This window comes from Thalassophryne amazonica, chromosome 5, assembly GCF_902500255.1.
Source record: "Thalassophryne amazonica chromosome 5, fThaAma1.1, whole genome shotgun sequence".
Taxonomy (NCBI): domain Eukaryota; kingdom Metazoa; phylum Chordata; class Actinopteri; order Batrachoidiformes; family Batrachoididae; genus Thalassophryne; species Thalassophryne amazonica.
The window spans coordinates 78,986,888-79,009,367 of NC_047107.1; the positions used below are offsets into that span (position 1 = coordinate 78,986,888).

Consider the following 22,480-nt stretch of genomic DNA (forward strand, 5'->3'; position numbering starts at 1 on the left):
CTTGCAGCCTCGCGGTTAATAACAGAAATAAAAATGAGTACAGGGCAGACAACTAATGACCAGAAGCAGATTAATAAAACATTTCTTGAATATTATACAAAACTTTATTCTTCAGAATCTAAAAATGATCCAATATTAATTGAGAAATTTTTTGAAGGTCTTCAAATCCCATCTATATCTTCCGAACATAGAATGCAATTGAAACAAAAACTAACAGAGGAAATAAAATGGGCTATTCAAAATATGCAATGTTCAAAAAGTCCTGGTCCAGACGGGTAGAGCGCAGAATTTTATAAAGCCTTCGGGGAACAGATTTTACCCCTTCTTTTGGATGTATACAACGAGGCACAAAGTAAAGGATGTTTGCCTTCAACTATGTATGAGGCTACTATCTCTCTGATCCAAAAGCCTGGTAAAGATCCTCTCAAACCAGGCTCATACAGACCCATTAGCCTATTAAATGTAGATAATAAAATACTAGCAGGGAGATTAGAGTCAGTTCTACCAACAATTATATCCCAGGACCAAACGGGATTTGTGAAAGACAGGCAATTGTTTTTTTTAATATTAGGAGGTTATTTAATATTATTTACACGTACAATACAAATGATCAATCTGAAATTTTACTTTCGCTGGATGCTGAGAAGGCCTTCGACAGGGTCGAGTGGGATTATCTTTTCTCGACCCTGTCGAGGTTTGGACTCGGCTCTAATTATATCTCTCTCGTCAGGCTGCTTTATGCTATGCCTCGGGCCACAGTACAGACAAACACGATAAACTCTAGTTCCTTTTCTCTCCATCGCTCCACGAGACAAGGATGTCCTTTGTCCCCTCTGTTATTCACTCTTGCTATAGAACTTTTAGCCATTTCATTACGCTCTGCAAAGGACTATAAAGGCATATTAAGAGGTGGTACGAAGCAAAGTATCGCTTTACGCAGACGATCTGCTACTATATATCACAGATCCTACAAAATCATTGACGAAAATTAGGAATATGTTAATGGACTTGGAAAAGTTTCAGGATATAAAGTTAACTTATCAAAGAGCATACTTTTTCCAATTTTTCCAATTTCCATAGCGAAAGAAAACAAAAGCATTTTTGCCTCGTTTCCTTTCACCATTTCGAATAGGTTTAGGTATCTGGGAATAAATGTGACTCAAGAGGTTTCTGGCCTCTTCAAACATAACTTTAATAATTTATTTCAACAAACAGAAGAAAACTTTACAAAGTGGTCTAAGTTACCTATCTCACTTGCCGGAAGAATAAATATAGTCAGGATGTTCACTTTACCCAAATTTTTATTTCTGTTTCAATGCATTCCCATTTTATTAACAAAAGCATTTTTCAAGAAAGTTGACTCTTTAATTTCTCAGTTTATCTGGAACAAAAAGACACCCAGAATTAAAAAAACATTCTTACAAAGACCTAAACCTATGGGAGGAATGGGACTGCCCTGTTTTCGGCTCTATTATTGGTCTTGTAACATACGTTGCATGTCATTCTGGGGTGGAGCTCATAGACCTGTTTGGGAACGGATGGAAAGTCAAATGTTTTCTCCTAATGGACTGAGGTCTTTAGTTTATTCAAACCTTGAACTTGGTAAATATAAATGCAAAAACCCTGTGGTATTTAATTCTCTTAAGATTTGGTCTCAAATTAAAAGGCATTTTCACTGGGATCAATGTTCAATTTTAACGCCGTTGGTCCATAATCAAGCCCATATTTTGTTTTCAGGGTTGTCATTTCAACAATGGAAATTCAAAGGCGTGCATACACTTAAAGATATATTTATTGATAATGTCTTTCACACATTTCAACAACTCCATAAAGAGTTTAATATAGACAGCAAAGATTTTTTCAAGTACTTACAAGTACGTGACTTTGTCAGAGAAATATTTCCATCCTTTCCCAATGCACCGCAGAGTACTGCTTCAGAAGATGATTTGTTCCTGACAAACCCACTAAGGGGCTATTTCCAGGATTTATAACAAACTTTCACAATTAGACTGTATAGCCACATTGGATCACCTGAAAGATGCCTGGTGCAGTGAACTAGGTGTTAACATGACTGAGGAACAGTGGACTACAGCGCAGGAACGGGTTCATTCCTCCTCAATCTGCTGCAGACATGGACTAATACAATTTAAAATATTGCACAGATTACACATGTCCAAATTGAAGATGTCTAAAATGTTTTCAGGAGTAAATCCCACATGTGATCGTTGTGGCCAGGCTCCCGCTTCATTGTCACATATGTTCTGGACATGCATTAATATCGGCACTTATTGGGTTAAAATATTTGAAACACTGTCTGAAATTTTTAAGAAGAAACTCCCCCCAGATCCAATAATGGCATTGTTTGGTGTATCTACGTGTAAGGATTTAAGTAAAAAAGAAATGCATGTTTTGAGTTTTGTGACGTTGTTGGCGAGACGTCTTATATTGTTGAATTGGAAAAGCAAAGCTCCTCCGACCCGTCCAGCCCTATTGACAGATGTTATGCACCATTTACAATTGGAAAAAATCAGATATTCACTGAGAGACAATGTCAAGCTGTTCCACTCAACATGGCAACCCTTTATGGATCATTTTAACAAGTGTGACCAGCATCCTCCTGGTTTTTTTTTTTTTTTTTTTGGATATGTTAACCTAGTGCAGGTATAGTGTTCTTTATACGTACATGACTTTTTTTTTTCTTTTCTTTTAAGGGGGGGTGTGTTTGTTTTATTTTATATTATTATTTTTCCGGGTATACAGTTATGAATGTAAAGAGTAATACTTGAACAAGTTATTATATGATGATACTGTTATGTTGTTTATTTCTGTTAATGTTGAAAATAAAATCAATAAAAAGATTGAAAAAAAAAAATGAAGGCTTCTAATTCTAAGACTCAAAATCCTCCTAAGGTAACTGTGCTGGATCTTTTCTGCTGTGTGACCTGCTTCTAGTGCCTTCTGCTTCATGCATTTGGGAATAATGTTTTGTCTGCATCTCAGGTTAAATCTTAAGTGGTTTCTAAAGTTAGCTATCTTTTTAGCAGTCTTTTCCAGCTTACATACCAGTGCTAGGGCCTCCTGCCCACAGTTGGTCGCAATGTTTCTGTGAAGGCTCCCAGTTGTCCAGGTGGTTTCCATAGTACAGAAGCTTGACTTTTCGACTGGACTGGGTTGCTTGGCACGAGGATGTTTCATTCCTAATCGCAGAAGCTTCCTCAGCTAAAATTCTTGCTCTGGTAGTCTGACTTCTGTCTTGACTCTTGTAGAGAAGACTCAACAGAAGCAAGCAAAGGCTGGAGTTTTAAAATGGGTTACAGGTACCCACAACTACAGAGGGAAGGGCTAAAGAACAACAGCATGTCCGGAAAACCCACACAGTATGTGGTACCCATGTTGGTCCCTGGATAAAATGCAGAAGTCCCAAAGAACAAAGAGACCAGACAGACAGAAGATGGAGCCAAGAAGAAGAGTGTCTCTCCATTATTTAGCAGGAGTAGGGGAAAAACTACAGAGGATCTTCAGACAGCACAAAAGAGTTAAGACAGAAGTCAGACTACCAGAGCAAGAAATTTAGCTGAGGAAGCTTCTGTGATTAGAAGTGAAATGTCCTCGCGTCAAGCAACCCAGTCCAGTGGAAGATTCAAGCTTCTCTACTATGGAAACCACATGAACAACAGAGCCTTCACAGAAACATCAGATAGCAAAGTAAAACCTATTAAATCACGTGCAAACCATTACGCCACCACATCCCTGAAGAAGACAATGGTGTCTCCTTTTTAACAAAATAAATAAATAAATAGTTTATTTATGGTATCAAATCCAAAACAAAACACGTCCTGTACAAAATCCTGAAATAGCTGCATACATGAAAATAGAAATACAAGAACATAAGAGGCTTGTTGTATATTATTTACAAATAAAAAAAGAAAATATACGCATTTACAAATCAAATTTGTCTATAAAAGAAACTAGTTTTAAAACATTACTGGATTCAATCAGTGACAGAGACTTCTAATTAAGTTTAAACTCATTTCTCCTATGTGTAATATTTGGTATTTGGTTTTGTCTTGGGGTCTATATAATGTTTGCTTAGTAAAATTATAGTATTAATAAAGTTATTACAATTAATATTCCAAATTTGATGTCTGTGTTGTTAGACTGCCGAATGTCAAACCGCTGAGATAGATGACTGAAGTGAAGTAAGCAGAAACGAGGCAATAATTGCTTAATGCCGTTGTGTCAGACTGACTTCCGTGTCAGGGAGGAGGGCTGTCAATCAAACCTCGCTCTACAGAGACGACCAATCACAGTAGAGCCAGTGCTGACCTTGTTCCCTCCCTCATAGTGCCAAAACCCAATCCCCATAATGCCATAAGTTACCTTTTCCCTTGCTCAAGGAGCAGTTTTCTCACGTGTGCAGAGATAATTTGGGTGTGCGCAGTTAATATCTACGCATGTGAAATAATATAATATGCCTGAACGCATTTTTGACACGACTGTGGTTCTGGCACTGATCTGACGCCATACCCCTCCCCCTTTTGTTTTTAGCCATCTATCACATATCTGAGTTGAAAGCAAAACATTTAAAGTAATTAAAACTGCATTGTTTTAATTACATGATGGAACTGACATTCAAATTAGGTAAAGTGTTCAGAAATTACAGTATTCTTTATAGATGTGTGCCCTCTTTAATTAAAAGAGTAAATGGTAACTGTTCAATTGACTGCTCTGCTGATGTATGGGCAGGTGTGTGTTTCTGCAGTCCCATTTACAAGCAAACAGAAGGAAAAGGACAAGTTCACCACAATAAAACAGAAAGATCACCACATGACTGTAGTCACACCTGCACATCTGGACAAAGATCAACCTGCCCCAGAATGTTGGGAAGAGTCTGGAAAAGGAAGCAACAGCAAATATTTCATACTACACCTGCTATGGGTGCACATGACTGCCAGTGGAAGTAGTTCTTTAGCTTCAAGGTGAATTCTGAAGCATTTATAGCCAAATTATCTGATCACATTCAGCCAAACAGCTGCAACTCATTCAGAATACAGATGGTAATCATCTAAAGAATACTGCAAAAGCAATCCCAGACTCTTATGGCAAAGAAGAGGAATGTTTTACTGAGGTGATCTTGTCCACCAATGAATCATCTTGATATGCAAAGTCTTTTTCAAGACATCACATACACAAAGTTTCTGAGACTCTGCCCCATGGTGGCCAGAATTAAAACTGAAACGTGCTCAACATCACATCTGATCACATGCATCAAGTTTTACCTTGATACATTATGTTGTTGTCAAGGTATAGCATGACACTGACCACATAGACTAACACAGGCCCACACATACTGTTTCTGGACCTGCTCTGCTTTCAGCAACATGATTTAAAAAGAAAAACTTTTCAGCAATGAAGACAGAAATGTGTGTGGCTAACCTGTGGCAGGATTGATGCTGGCAGCAATGTGGAAGTGACAGAGAGCAATGGCCTGGGGCAAGCTAGCACTGCTCTTCTTGTGTTTGCAGTGCTGGTTCTGATGCTGGAGCATGGTGCCAGTGAGAGAGGGCTGAGGCATTTCCCGATAAAAGTAGGTACTCCATAACTCACGAAAATTTAACTATGAAGAAAACATCAATGACCCAAGTTAGATCATAATGAACACCAAAGAGTATATTTTAACTCCTTGCCTTATGTGGTACAACATCTTGACATCAAAAACAAGATGACCTCTAGCAACAATAATAATATTTTAAGAATGCAGCAACCTCAAAGGATTTGTTCTGAATCTTAAAAATATAAGAGCAAACATACATGATAAATCTGTAAAATCATTGTACACGAATAAACTAAAAACCAAAATGTTATACAATGTCAAATTTTTTCCTTGCAGACACACACAAGAATGAAGAGATAAATCTATATATAAGAAGTCAAAGTGTATGAATAATATGGAGTTACTCAACAAGCAACCAAATGAAGACAATATGTATTATTTTTAAGAACAGCACTTCATTAGCAACACTGGCTTTATTGAAAAACAGATGTAAATTTGTGAGAATAATGGAGTATCTCTGGTACAGGATGAGTATGTAAGAAAGATGTATTGTATTAATCAATACACAAAGCTAGAAAGAAGACATCTTACTATGAAGTTTAAGTAACCATAATGTCACAACGACCAATTTTCACCGCTGTACGCATCTGTAATTTCTGCAGACCCACAATATGCTATATTCAAGTTAACTGTGTTTTATAGTAACCTGAGAGGACTTTGTACAGTGTTCTGTGATTACTACAGTTAGCCATTGAAGAAACATTGTGTTAAATCACTTACTTCTTGTGCTGTTCTACCCGGTGTCTTCCCATTGCAGATGTTTTGCCATGATGGGCCAATACGTGTGTGGAGGTCACTGCGTTGGTCAGTGGTATGCTTATTATGGTGACCAGACAAGAGACAATCACCCGGCAGCAGCGTCTCTGCCCAGAGCCGACAAACGCTGTCCTTGCAGCTTGTAAGCAGAACATTACACACTGAACGTCTGTTGAGAGACACAAAGAAATATAAGGAGAAAAGTCCGGAAAAGAGATAGTTAAAAGTCAATAGAAGGTGCTGAACCTACTGACAATGACAGTATTCTCTATTATTACTGATGAGTGTTTTATAGCTGGTCACCAACCAGCTATAGAACAGGGTTCTAGCCATGGTGGATGGTGCCGGGCGGCCACGCCTGGTACTACAAATTTCTGCACCGTTCTTGGGGTCGAATTGGCTGTGCGGCCCAGCACAGAATTTCTGAAAAATGAACTGAAATGTTGCTGAAAATGTACCAATTCTATTGTATTTCAAGCCTATAGAGTCATAGTTTTGCCATTTTAAATCAATAATTAAAGTAATGAGAAATATGTCATTTTCTTCATAACAAACTGCAAACAGCAGAGATCAGAGTCAGTGCATTCTGTGGCCACAGAGCTGTGAAGAGCGCCTGGAAACAGCGTCTCTGCTCTGAACTGAAGAAAAAAAAAAAAAGCCACCATGAAAAACAGACAATCCAGGTCCTTCTGTATCTGTACATCCATTAAGAAATTTGGTTTATTTTACAGCTGAAAGGCTTCGTGTTTCCAAATAGCGCAGAGTTTGAAAAACAGCAGAAGCCAGAGAGAGAGAAGGAGGGGGAGGGACCCGGGAGGGAGAGAGACACAGAGTGGAGGAGGAGCTCTAGGGGCACAGCACCAGTGAAAGAAAAGTGAAATTTATTCACAAAGTTTTTCATTTAAGAGAGCAGGTTTATATACTGTTTAAAAGAAAAAGTAATTCAATCCCAATCAAAGTGTTGAAAAACAACAACAATAAAAAACAAAACTGCCAGGATGACATAAAAACTGCCTGCTTCACTGGATTAAAAAAGTACTGTGTCATTTTTGAAGAGACTAAAGGCTATGTCCATTAAATATTAATGCGTTTTTAACATTTCAATGTTATTTAATTTAGACTTTGACAGAAACATGCAAAAATAACTTTGATCTTACAAATATTACAACATAAATATAATTTTTGTTCATTATTCTTGCATTCAGTGCAAGCAGGGGTGGTGGCCAAGTGGTTAATGCGCTTGGTTTCAGTTCAGAAGGTTCTGGGTTCAAATCCCACCCCTGCCACATTCCCCTTGCATTCAGTGCATCTAAAACCACTGAAATTTAGTTCAAATAAGGCTTGTCAAGAACGTTTTAGTGGTATAAAACCATGTAGCTTCAACAGAGAAGTCTGCTGAGCTTGTTGTCAGTAGTGGAGCATGTATGTGTAACAGGCTGTGGCATTGTATTTATTTATTTAAAACAGACTGTGTGAGCACGGAGCAGCTCTATTTCTTCAACTCGCACTGTGATTTTACCAAACCTGATCCAGAATTAATACAATTATGAATTTAAAAACAAGTCACCATGACACGAAATCACACTTATGTAAACTTTACAATGAATCCACAGGTTCTATTTCATTTCTCCTGACCGCCAGAGGGTGGTGCTTTAGCACCTGGATAACTACATGTGCGCAGCACAGAGAGGTCGAGAATATATACCAACAAAGTGGGATGTGACCTGGGTGACGTCACTGGTCGTCTTGGAGACGGGGAGAGAGAGAAAAAAAAAAAATCAAGGTCAGCAGCCTCTGAAGTCACAGGAGAGGGTACACACAAACCTTCAACCGCTTAGTCCAATTAAGGGTCGCAGGAGGCTGGTTCGTATCCCAGCAGTCATAGAGCGCAAGACAGGACGACAGCTTGTCGCAGGGCCACACATAGACAACCAAACACATTCATACCCGCACGCACATCTACAGGCAATTTAAAGTTTCCAATCCACCTAACGTGCTTGTCTTTTGAATGTGGGAGGAAGCCGGAGCATCCGGAGAGAACCCACGCAAGCACGGGGAGAACACAAACTCCACACAGAAAGACCACAGGTGGGAATCGAACCCATGACCTTCTTGCTGTGAGACAACAGTGCTAACCACTAAGCCCCCGTGCTGCCCCCCAAAAGGGACAGCACATGAAATTATATGCTAAATATCTTTGGTCTGAAAGAGGCCCAGTTGCCCACACAAAGGTTCAAGGTTCAAAGGTTCAAAAGGTTTATTGTCATATGTACAGTAAGAAACGTATTTCCCTGTGCAATGAAATTCTCTTCTTTGCTGCTCTCACCGGGTGTCTATAATAATAGTCAAAATAGGCATTAAAAAAAATAGGCATTAAAAAAAAAAAAGCTCATTTGTAAAGCCTCTGCACCACAGCGACAGGTCCTAAAAATATTATACATGTAAAATACCTAGATTTTAAACAAAGCTAAATGCAGGGATTAAAGAAAAATTTTTCTTTTTCTTTTTTTTTTCCCCTTAAAAAAAACTTTTTTTTTGTAACAGGCAAATCATCTTCCATTTTACAGAAACCCTTTTGCAACTGCATCCTAGGATTTAAGGTAAAACAAGGTGGATGCAGAAAACCAGGATCAACAGAAATCTTATAAAATATAAAAGATTAAATATGAACTGTTTCTTTTTCCTGGTATAAGAGCAGAAATTCAAAAAAATGGTTTGATTTTCTCTTCATGTTTATAATAGGCTAATAAAAAATAAATAAAATCACTAGCAAACAGAAAAAATAAAAATAACCAGTTTTCTCTTATTTCAGAAACTGTTGAACTACAAGCGCCCATGCTGGGGAGGAGGAGGGATGGGGGTTACCCTTCCAAAAGTGGGGGTCTTCCCCTGGGTAGACTTTTTTTTTTTAAATGAGATACTAAGTGGTGCGTTTTGCACACAATTTTAAGGATGAATAGAACAAAAAAGAAAAACCGATATTTGCTCGCAAATGTTTTTTGTGTTTTACATATTTACACAGAGTGAGAGTGGTTATAGCAGGAAAACAATTGTACTTATTTCCATTCCAACAACTTTCTATTCATGACAGAAGTCAAGCCACAGCTAGGACACAATTATGCAAAATTTTAAACTGCACAGCAATGTATGGTAAACTTATTTGAACTGACATTCAATATTAGAATAAGTTTGTCATTCATAGCTGTATAGATTCAAAACAATGAAGTCGTAGATGTGCATAGCAGTGCTGCTTTATCATGTATCAGTGAGAATGAAAGCTTATATTGAACTAAGCTGTTACTAAGCCAATATGACATCTGAACCACTTGGGGGCCCAAATCAAAACTCAGAACTTAACTGTTTCATTGTCATTTTACATTGTTCAGTCATTTCCAGGTTGCTCACAGTAAAATCCGCTCACATTAAGCGAATGGGTGACCGGCTTTTTAAGCACAGTCAAGACATGGAAAATGCATGAGGTGTCTTTCAGCAAAAGCCCAGAATCAAGGGGAAAGCCATCACTTCATGAATTTAGTGATTTTTTTTTCCAAGAATCTATCAATTTTTTTTTTTTTTTTTTTTTTTTTTTTTTTTTTTTTTTTTTAGAAAGAACTGACCTAATTGCCTTCTTTGTGTTGAGAAACATTGCTGGAAGTCATTTTGTTGATTGCACGGACTTTTGGGCAATTTTGTGTTTCTCCATTTTGAACTGGTCACAGTGCAGTTTCCACGTGACGCATACTTCAAGTGGTTGCAACACGAGAAGCATCAGCTTCCTCACGTAGTCCAAGAAACAATCCCTGAGCTGGTCCTTGGCCTCCAGCAATGACCATTTAAACTTGCTTTTGATTACGTCATCAGTCAGCACAATGTTATCATGACTTTACTGTGTGGACAAGACTGAAATCTCACTTTTGTTCAAAATGCCGGTGTCCTAACATTTCATCCTACCATGGCACCGTTTCAAAACATATCCAAGTCCAAATACTCAAACTGTTTGAAAACTAGGAAACTAGGGATGGGTATTGATAGGATTTTTATCAATATCGATGTCATGATCGATTCCACTTATCGATCCCATTCTTTATCAGTTCCCTTATCAAAACCTCTTGTGAATTTTCTGTGTACTAAAAGTAGGCTTGACAGGTTTTCTGACAACATTTTACTGAGTCTTAAAGTAAATAAATATGAAATTGGTCACTGGATCCTTGATCTCTGGACATAAACAGAAATAAAAATCTGTAGTTTTTGTTAAAGAATTTCCTTTCAGATATTAATGACAAATGTAACTCCACAGGCTGAGCTGAGCTCTTGAAGCCGGCCGCGCTGCACGTCAGGAAGCACTTCATAAAAAAACGCAGGACGTCTCAGTTTGGGGGGGAAAACAAACCCTGGTTTTGGTCAGTTGTAGTTTATTGTTTGTATAATAACATTTGGAAAGTGGTGTCATTTGATTTAAAATGGCGATTCGCTCTGAAGTTATTAATTCAGACCAAAATCTGCGCGGCTCTTTGGAACTGTGCACTTACTCCCACAAAACAGAGGATGTTATTATTATTTCCTTTACCTGATGGACAACTTCAGTTTACTCACTGGCTTGTGCTCATGCCAGAGAACCATCACGTAAAACTCCGGTGTTGAAGGGAGGACAATTCTCGTTTCTTGCCCGCAACAAGACAAAAGTCCCAGTTCGTGACTTTAATCCACACAAAGGCGACTCACAACTAACATCTTTAAATGGCTTTGAGAGGGGTTAATGAAGAAATTGAGGACTTGCTGTCTCTGAAAACCAGCAAGCAGAGAACCAGCGAACAGCGGGCCGAAGTGCTGCTTCGTTGCTTTAAGCAGATTTGCTGCAGTCTGCAATTAATGTAGACAAATGATCATTTTCGCCATAAACACCCTTTAAAAACGGTCACTCTGGTGTCCCGAACTGAAGGAGCAATTTTCAATTTCAATTTATTTCATTTATGTAGCACCAAATCACAACAAAGCTGGCTCAAGGCGCTTCACACAAGTAAGGTATAACCTTACCAACCCCCAGAACAAAAACACAGATGACAGTGGTAAGGGAAAACTTCCTCTAATGATTTGAGGAAGAAACATCAAACAGACCAGACTCAAAGGGGTGACCCTCTGCTTGGGCCATGCTACCGACACAATTTGCAAAACAATTCACAAAACAAATATACAGGAAATGTTGCCAGTGCACAGAACAGGAAAGTTCTAGAAACAGACACCACACCCATCTCTGGATGGAGCCGCACCTCAAACAGAGCGAAAAACAGAATCAGGCATCTGAAAGACAACAAATACAGTATAATTTTTCAGCATTAAGCAACAAGAAAAACTGAAGAAATACTAAGGTGATCACTGGCCAACTAGCCCTAAGCTTCACGAAAAGACCCAGAATTTAGATAAAGCTGAGGCCGCGGCACGCTCCATTTCCATATAAAATTAATTTAAAAGAGTAAAAAGCATAGTAACATACTATGCCAGTATGCTAACCATACGAAACGGAAAATAAGTGCGTCTTAAGTCTAGACTTGAAAGTCTCTACAGAATTTGACTGTTTTATTGATCATTCCACAGAACAGGGGCAGGATAAGTGAAAGCTCTGTGACCCACAGACTTTTTATTCACCCTAGGGTCAAAGTAGTCCTACACTGTGAGAACACAGAGCACGGCCGGTACATAGTGTTTGATTACAACCCCAATTCCAATGAAGTTGGGACGTTGTATAAAATGTAAATAAAAACAGAATACAATGATTTGCAAATCATCTTCAACCTATATTCAATTGAATACACCACAAAGACAAGATATTTAATGTTCAAACTGATAAACTTTGTTATTTTTGTGCAAATATTTGCTCATTTTGAAATGGATGTCTGCAACACATTCCAAAAAACTTGGGAAAGGACAACAAAAGACTGGGAAAGTTGATGAATGTTCAAAGAACACCTAATTGGAAACATGTGGGTGTCATGATTGGGTATAAAAGGGTCATCCCCAAAAGGCTCAGCCATTCATAAGCAAAGATGGGGTGAGGATGACCACTTTGTGAACAACTGCATGAAAAAAGAATAGCCCAACAGTTTAAGAACAATGTTTCTCAATGTTCAACTGCAAGGAATTTACGTATTCCATCATCTACAGTCTATAATATCATCAGACGATTCAGAGAACCTGGAGAACTTTCTACACCTAAGCGGCAAGGCGTAAAGCCAACACTGAATGCCTGTGACCCTCGATTACTCAGGCGGCACTGCATTAAAAACCGACATCATTGTGTAAAGGTTCTTACCGCCACGGGCTTAGGAACACTTCAGAAAACCATTGTCAGTTAACACAGTTCATCACTACATCTACAAGTGCAAGTAAAAACTCTACCATGCAAAGCTAAAGCCATACATCAACATCCAGACATGCCGCTGCTTTCCCTGGGCCTGAGCTCATTTGAAATCGACAGACGCAAAGTAGAAAATTGTGCTGTGGTCTGATGAGTCCACATTTCAAATTATTGGAAAATAATGGACGTAGACAAAAGAGGAAAAACACCATCCCGGTTGTTACCAGTGCAAAGTTCAAAAGCCAGCATCTGTGATTGTATGGGGCTGTGTTAATGCCCATGGCATGGGCAACTTACACATTTGTGATGGCACCATCAATGCTGAAAGGTACATCCAAGTTTTGGAGCAACATGCTGCCATCCAAGCAACGTTTTTTTCAGCAAGACAATGCCAAGTCACATTCTACACGTGTTACAACAGCGTGGCTTCATAGTAAAAGTGCGGGTACTAGACTGGCCTGCCTGCAGTCCAGACCTGTTGCCCACTGAAAATGTGTAGCACATTATGAAGCACAAAATACGACAACGGAAACAGACTGTTGAACAACTGAAGTCGTACAACCCCTGGCAATAATTATGGAATCACCGGCCTCTGAGGATGTTCATTCAGTTGTTTAATTTTGTAGAAAAAAAGCAGATCACAGACATGACACAAAACTAAAGTCATTTCAAATGGCAACTTTCTGGCTTTAAGAAAAACTATAAGAAATCAGGAAAAAAAATTTGTGGTGGTCAGTAACGGTTACTTTTTTAGACCAAGCAGAGGGAAAAAAATATGGAATCACTCAATTGAGGAAAAAAATTATAGAATCATGAAAAACAAAAGAACGCTCCAACACATCACTCGTATTTTGTTGCACCACCTCTGGCTTTTATAACAGCTTGCAGTCTCTGAGGTATGGACTTAATGAGTGACAAACAGTACTCTTCATCAATCTGGCTCCAACTTTCTCTGATTGCTGTTTCCAGATCAGCTTTGCAGGTTGGAGCCTTGTCATGGACCATTTTCTTCAACTTCCACCAAAGATTTTCAACTGGATTAAGATCCGGACTATTTGCAGGCCATGACATTGACCCTATGTGTCTTTTTGCAAGGAATGTTTTCACAGTTTTTGCTAAGCAATAATGGGAAAGAATTCCATCTACAAAACTTCAACAATTAGTGTTCTCAGTTCCCAAATGCTTATTGAGTGTTGTTAGAAGGAAAGATGATGTAACACAGTGGTAAACATACCACTGTCCCAGCTTTTTTGAAACGTGCTGCAGGCATCCATTTCAAAATGAGCAAATATTTGCACAAAAAAGTTTATTAGTATGAACATTAAATATCTTGTCTTTGTGGTGTATTCAATTGAATATAGGCTGAAGAGGATTTGCAAATCACTGTATTCTGTTTTTATTTACATTTTTCGCAACGTCCCAACTTCATTGGAATTGGGGTTGTAGGTCAGCTAGGTAGGGAGGTGCAAGTCTGTGAACAATTTTCAGGGATGAAAGTGGTGAAACACAAAAAAAAGCTGAAACCCAAAATGACCCCCCCCCCCCCCCCCCCCCCAGAAATTTTGAATTCTACAACCTCTGAAATGGAATCTGGGGCTATTCCAGACAATAAATTGCAGTGAGTGCAGCATCCATTTTGTTGAGAAAAAAAACCCAACTTTCCTAATTCAAAATCACTCCTCCAGTCATACTCTGCCTTACTAGGATGCAGCAGTTTTCTAGCTTGGCAGATAGTTCTGGAGGAAATCACTGAATAAATTAAACTGAAAATATCGTTTGACCGAAGAAAATTGTCATTAAACTTAAAACAAAACTAATGTTATTTGGGAACTGCAGAACGAATGAGCAAATACAAATACAGATAGATGGGGTGTAAATTCAATGGGTTAATGAAAATAAATTCCTTCAGGCAATAATAGATGAGGAAATCAGTTGGAAACCACACATCGAAAATATACAATCAAATTATCAAGAAGCATTTCAGTAGAGAGGGGTGTTATTTCAAAAAATTTTGAAATCTATAAATTTTGTATGGAATATGGAAATATACATGGAATAAACCATAACAGTGTAATTTTTAGGTCATTTGGTTCCAAAAACCCATATGGACGGAGCGTTTGAAAATTCACCTAACACATGTGTCGTATATGTGCTGTTGACGTAGATAACCACTCTGTTGCTGATAATTAGTTCATTGTGGCCATGTCATTCTTTACATGTGATGATTATACTCAACTGATGTTCCTTTTTTGTTTGTTACAATTAATCGTAACATATGTATTGAAATTAGGTTTTTGTCAATTACAGTGGTTCCTCACTATAACGCGGTTCACTTTTCGCGGCCTCGCAGTTTCGCAGATTTTTTTAGTCCAATTTTGTATGCTTTTTTTTTTCTTTTTTTTTTTAACAGCGCATTGTGTTCTGCATCCTCATCAAGCAGGCCGGTCACGGCATCGCGAAGGGACAGCACGCGCATTGTGTTCTGTGTGTCTGTTTATAAGAATCTTCTCGCCCAGAAGAAAAAAAAAAAGAGTGCCAACAACTACCCATAACTGTGTTCTTCACTCAGAAAAAGACACCTGCACTGAGGTGTGACTCAGTGGAAAAAGACAGGACAGTGGAGTGGCGCCAGGACGAAGAGGCGTGGTCAGAGGAACTGTGAAATACTGGTCAGTCACTATTAATAATTTCTTATGTGTCCAACTTCGTAGGTTGATAGTTAAAATTAAATTCGTTAGTTCTAAAAGCCATCACATTTATAGGAAAACGTTCTATTTTTATTTCTCAAACAAATGTTTGGGCCTGAAAACAGGCTGGTCTTATTTTTCTACTGTTTGAACTTTGAGAGTGTTTACACACGAGAAAAAAGTGAGAAAATGTTAATGCCTGTTTGAACAAGTGTATAAAGTGTGTAGTGAGGGGGTTTACAGCCTTAAAACGTCTATAATAATTGTAAAAAATAACGCTAGCTACTTCGCGGATTTCACCTATCGCGGGTTATTTTTAGAACGTAACTCCCGCGATAAACAAGAGACCACTGTACTCTTAAAAAAAAAAACACCAGATAGGCTTATTGTTACTACAGAAGTTGAATATAAACTTGGGGTCAAGCAACATTTTGAGCCAAATTTCAAGTTTCGAGGTGCAGCGGTTCTCAAGATATGACATTTTTGTCCATATATTTGGCGATTTTTGAACCCGATATCTTCACTGGCTCCGTCCATATGGGTTTTTGGAACCAAATGACCCAAAATTTATCCTGCTATGGTTTTTTCCGTGCATATTTCCATATTCCATGCAAACATTTATAGATTTCCAAATTTCTTGAAATAACACTCCTCCCTAATTTCAGGTTAAAAAAAAAGAAGAATGTTCTGGATGTGTTCTGGATCACAAATCATTCTGCAGTTTTTTCTTTTGTTATGTTCAAAATAAACCTTCAAATAACTCATTCAACAGTAAACATCCAGTAGTCACCAGGTAAGTTTGAGATGTTCACTGTGAGGATCACTCTGAGACTCACTCACTCACTCATCTTTAACTGCTTTTCCGGGTTCAGGTCACAGGGGCAATAGCTCCATCAGGAGACCCCAGACTTCCCTTTCCCGTGCCACAATGACCACCTCTGATTGGAGGATCCTGAGGTGTTCCCAGGCCAGTGTGGAGATATAATCTCTCCACCTAGTCCTGGAACTTCCCTGGGGTCTCCTCCCAGATGGATGTGCCTGGAACACCTCCCTAGGGAGGCACCCAGGAGGCATCCTTACCAGATGCCCGAACCACCCCAGCTGGCTCCTTTCAACGTGAAGGAGCGGCGACTCTACTCCGAGCTCCCCACGGATGACCAAACTTCTCACCCTATCTCTAAGGGAGACACCAAACAACCCTCCTGAGAAAGCCCATTTCGGCCGCTTGTACCTGTGGTCTAGTTCTTTCGGTCATGAACCAACCCTCATGACCATAGGTGAGAGAAGGAACGAAGACTGACCAGTAGATTGAGAGCTTCGCTTTTGGCTCAGCTCCCTTTTCATCACAACAGTACGGTAGAGCGAATGCAAACACCACCCCTGCTGCACCAATTCTCCGGCCAATCTCACACTCCATCATCCCCTCACTCGTGAACAAGACCCCGAGGTATTTGAACTCCTTCACTTGGGGCAAGGCCGTATTCCCTACCCGGAGTAGGCAATCCATCGGTTTCCTGCTGAGAACCACGGCCTCAGATTTAGAGGTGCTGATCCTCATCCCAGCTGCTTCACACTTGGATGCGAACCGATCCAGTGAGTGTTGGAGGTCACAGGCCGATGAAGCCAACAGGACCACATCATCTGCAAAAAGCAGTAATGAGGCCCTAAGCCCACCAAACCGGAAACTGTCCTCCCCCCGATTACACCTTGATATCCTGTCCACGAATATCACAAACAGGACTGGCGACAAGGTGCAGCCCTGGCGGAGGCCAATCTCCACCGGAAACGAGTCCAACTTACTGCCGAGCACCCAAACACAGCTCTCGCTTTGCGAGTATAGAGATTGGATGGCCCTGAGAAGGGACCCCCTCACTCCATACTCCCGCAGCACCTCCCACAGTATTTCCCGGAGTACCCGATCATACGCATTCTCCAAGTCCACAAAACACTGTAGACCGGATGGACATGCTCCAGGCACCCTTCAGGATCCTTGTGAGAGTGAAGAGCTGGTCGGCTGTTCCACGACCAAGACAGAACCCGCATTGTTCCTCTTCAATCAGAGGCTGACTATCGGCCAAACCCTCCTTTTCCAGCACCCTGGAGTAGACTTTACCAGGGAGGCTGAGTAGAGTGATGCCCCTGCGCACACACTCTCTGGTCCCTCTTTTTAAATATAGGGACGACCACCACCCCAGTTTGCCAGTCCTTAGGTACTGTCTCAGACCTCAACGCAACGTTAAAGAGACGTCTCATCCAAGACAATCCCTCCACACCCAGAGCCTTCAGCATTTCTGGACGGATCTCATTAACCCCCAGGGCCTTGCTATTGCGGAGTTGTATGACTACCTCAGTGACTTCCACCAGGGAAATTGATGAAAATCCTCCATCAGCTTCCAGCTCTGCCCTGACTATATGAATAAAAATAAATGAAAATATTAGAATTTGTAATGCATTTGACTCTTACGTCAACAAACACTGAGTCAATTATTATACTGAACACAAATACACACAAACATACTGACAGGTGACAGCTTAATACTAACTGTAATACTGAAAATGTTATAGACATGCTAACGCGTTAGTATCGCTCCTGTTTAAGCTATAAAAGACATCTATCAACTGTTTCAGAAGACCATAACAGCTCAGTTTAACATAAAAAGGTAAGTATTACTCAGACCTATGCTCTTTCGGGTTTAGTAGAGAAAAAAAAATGAGAATGCGAAATAAAAATGAACAGCTTTGCTTTAAGGCCCCCTTGCTGCCCAACAAGATGCCTGATGGAACAAAGTGGAAATCTGCCAAATAGCGGACATTTTTCATCCCTGAATTTTATATGGTAGTAGCAGAACATGAAAATCTGATCTCACATGGACAGGAAGCCAGTGAAGATCCAATAAGGGAATCGTTAAGCAAAAAGGCTACTGATGTTGGTGGATCGAATCATTTCTTAATGATACTTTAAAGGAACCTTTATTTGATACCCAACCCTATTGAAAACGCTGATGTAAAACCCAGAACTTATGTAAATTTAAGTTAAATATGATGCAAATGTCATATTTCATGTCATTTGATGTTATATATAGGTCATAAATGATGCTTAAAAGGTTAAAAACACATTAATGTTGGATGGACTTTAGATGAAGCACACTCCTTAGATTTTATTCTAAATGCAGGTGAACATTAACTTAGCATGTCAAGCAACTGGCAGGTGTGAAGCACTAGTCAGACAGCAACGTTTACTCGACAGTGTTGAGCAGGCAAAAGTTACTATCAAGCCCTGTAATATATGGCCTTTGACAGCCCAATTGACGAAAATCTGTCATAACAACAGAGAACTTTAATCCCTGCAAATCGAAATAAGAGAATCCATGCAAATTAATTCAGTTTTTATCGTATTTTCTCCTTTCTCATTTTCTAAGAATCTCTTTACTTGCATAAATGCCATACAATACTGGTGACTGTGCAAATGACAATGGAGAAACCTCTCCATCCAGCAAACAGGTCTACCAAGTTTAGGTTTCACTTATAACAATAGTTAAGCAACATGACCTGAGGCTAATGAAGCCTGAAAATCAACTCATACGAGGTCTGTCCATAAAGTAACGGTCCTTTTTATTTTTTTTCAAAAACTATATGGATTTGATTCATATGTTTTTACGTCAGCCAAACTTGAACCTTCGTGCGCATGCGTGAGTTTTTCCACGCCTGTCGGTTGCTTCATTCACCTGTGAGCACGCCTTGTGGGAGGAGTGGTCCAGCTCCCTCGTCGGATTTTCATTGTCAGGAAATGGCGGAATGATTTGGGCTTTTTTTCCCCATCAGAATGTTTTCAGAAACTGTTATAGACATGCAGCTGGAAACCATTCGAAAAATTTATCTGGCTTTCGGTGAAAATTTTACGGGCTTCACAGAGAATAAGGACTGTTACTACAGCTTTAAGGACGGCCCACAATGGCGCTCGGCGCGCCACGCGCCGAGCTGCAACGACGAGGCAGAAACCACCAGATTGTTTCTAAACGGATGGCTCTGTGGAGCCAGGACCGTCGTGTGTAATTTCTCTGGTTATCACAAGAGCTGGACATCAGCCATTTTCTGGCAGATTGCACTTTTAACAAGAGATTTTGTCATGGAAAGCTGCACGGAGGCTTCGCGCATCACGACCGATTCGCTGATGAAGCCAGGCAAAGGAACACCTCCGTTTCGGAGTGCCAGACGACAAGTTGGGACATGTCCAGCTCTCCACAATTTGTCTTATATTCACTCAACTGGTAAGCACTGAAAGCCGAGATAGGCATGTCCCAACTTGTGGCACTCCGAAACAGAGGTGTTCCTTTGTCTGGCTTCATCAGCGAATCGGTTGTGACGCGCGAAGCCTCCGCACGGCTTTCCATGACAAAATCTCTTGTTAAAAGTGAAATCTGCCGGAAAATGGCTGATGTCCAGCTCTTGTGATAACCAGAGAAATTGCACACGACGGTCCCGGCTCCACAGAGCCATCCGTTTAGAAATGATCTGGTGGTTTCTGCCTCGTTGTCGCAGCTCGGAGTGCGGCGCGCCGAGCGCCATTGTGGGCCATCCTTAAAGCTGTAGTAATAGTCATTCTCTGTGAAGCCCGTAAAATTTTCACCAAAAGCCAGATAAATTTTTCAGCTGCATGTCTCTAACAGTTTCTGAAAAAATTCTGATAGAAAAAAAAGCCCAAATCATTCCGCCATTTCCTGACAATGAAAATCTGATGAGGGAGCTGGACCACTCCTCCCACAAGGCGTGCTCACAGGCGAATGACGCAACCGACAGGCGTGGAAAAACTCACGCATGCGCACGAAGGTTCAAGCTTGGCTGACGTAAAAACATATGAATCAAATCCATATAGTTTTTGAAAAAAATAAGAAGGACCGTTACTTTATGGACAGACCTCATATTTGATAAATTATGCATTCTTTACAGAACAGTGTTGACATCAGTTGGAATATGTATGGTGATTAAAAAGAAAGAAAGAAGTTGCAGAACAGAACTTAATCTGAACTTGCTAACTCTCCAGACAACACTTCGCAGGTTGTCCGTACCGTGGCATGTATTGCTGGTCTTTCTCCAGGTGAAAACCAGTAACAGAGCGGGGATGGGCCAGATACACAAAGGAAAAGGCCAACTCTCCTTGTGTGGTGCCACTGGAGTCTGGAGGGTGTGAAGAGTCTGGAAACACCAGACTCCACTTACTTGTGCAGTACCACACTTTTACCAGGCAGTCGTCCCTGAAAGGAGAAGCAAAACAAACATAATTGCTGCTGTGCTAATCTAGGTATTATCTTGACTTTACCCTTTAGGCTACATGCTTAAGCCTCAACGAGCTTACAGACCAAGAAGACAAAAACCACAGGTAATAGAAAGCTTTCATGATATTAAAATTTTTTGTCATACACCTATATGTGAATAAACAATGTAAATGGACTGGGCTAGACAGATTTCCTCAGAACATCTACTGCAGAAGATTCACTGGTGATGTCACCAAACATACCTGCCCAGCAGTAGCAAAGAATTCCCCATCAGGAGAGAACTTCACTAAACTGACAGGAGACGCTGTTCTACACAGGAAAAAGAAGGACTTCAATACAAAATTACACTGTATACCATATAAAGTATATGCAGCTGTATGCAAAAGTTTGGCACCCCTGATGATTTCCATGATTTTCCTTTATGAATCATTGGTTGTTTGGATCAGCAATTTCAGTTAATCATATTGCAGACAAGCACAGTGATATTTGAGAAGTGAAATGAAGTTTATAGGATTTACAGAAAGTGTGCAATAATTATTTAAACAAAATTAGGCAGGTGCATAAATTTGGGGGTTCCCCAACAGAAAAAAAAAAAACATCAATATTATGTAGTCGATCATCCTTTTGCAGAAATAACAGTCTCTAAATGCTTCCTATAGCTTCCAATGCGAGTCTGGATTCTGATTGAAGGTATTTGGACCTTTCTTCTTTACAAAACATCTCAGGTTTGTTGGTTTCCGAGCATGGACAGCCCGCTTAAAGTCACACCACGGATTTTCAATAATATTCAGGTCTGGGGATTGAGATGGCCATTCCAGAACGTTGTACTTGTTCCTCTGCATGAATGCCTTAGTAGACTTTGAGCAGTGTTTAGGATTGTTGTCTTGTTGAAAGATCCAGCCCCGGCACAACTTCAACTTTGTCACTGATTCATAAACATTGTTCTCAAGAACCTGCTGATATTGATTGAAATCCATGTGACCCTCAACTTTAAAAAGATTCCCAGTACCTGCACTGGCCACACAGCATGATGAAACCACCTCCAAATTTTACTGTAGGTAGCAAGTGTTTTTCTTGGAATCCTGTGTTCTTTTTCAGCCATGCATACCGCCCCTTGTTATGTCCAAATAGCTCAATTTTAGTTTTATCAGTCCACAGCACCTTATTCCAAAATGAAGCTGGCTTGTCCAAATGTGCTTTAGCATATCTCAAGTGACTCCGTTTCTGGCGTGTACACAGAAAAGGCTTCCTCCGCATTACAGCATCTCCTTGTGCAAAGTGCGCCATATAGTTGAACAATGCACAGAGACACTATCTGCAACAAGATCATGTTGTAGGTCTTTGGAGCAGGTCTGTGGGTTGACTATGCCTGTTCTCACCATCCTTCGCTTCAGTTATCTGAGATTTTTTCTTGGCCTGCCACTGCGGTCTTCCATTTCCTCACTATGTTACTCACCAGTAGAAACTGACAGCTGAAATCTCTGAGATAGCTTTTTGTATCCTTCCCCTAAACCATGATGTTGAACAATGTGTGTGTTCAGGTCATTTAAGAGTTGTTTAGAGGCTCCCATGTTGTCACTCATTAGAAGAAATGCAAACAGGGGAAACATTTGCAAATGGCCACCTTAAATACTCTCTCATGATTGGATTAACCTGTATAAGGAGGTCAAGGGTCAATGAGCTTACCTAACCAATTTTGTGTTCCAATAATTAGTGCTACATGTATTCAAATCAAAATGACAAGGGTGCCCAATTTTATGCACCTACCTAATTTTGTTTAAATAATTATTGCACACTT

The 22,480-nt window shown here is 40.0% G+C and overlaps 1 protein-coding gene across 1 annotated transcript in view; it reads right to left on the reverse strand.

Annotated features, from left to right (window-relative positions):
* Positions 1–22,480, reverse strand: part of LOC117510773 (dmX-like protein 1) — a 196,497-nt gene that overhangs the window by 144,802 nt on the left and 29,215 nt on the right. The window contains 4 exon segments of the mRNA XM_034170628.1: positions 5,437–5,617; positions 6,335–6,539; positions 20,476–20,660; positions 20,925–20,991. Coding sequence (XP_034026519.1) covers positions 5,437–5,617; positions 6,335–6,539; positions 20,476–20,660; positions 20,925–20,991 — 638 coding nt within the window.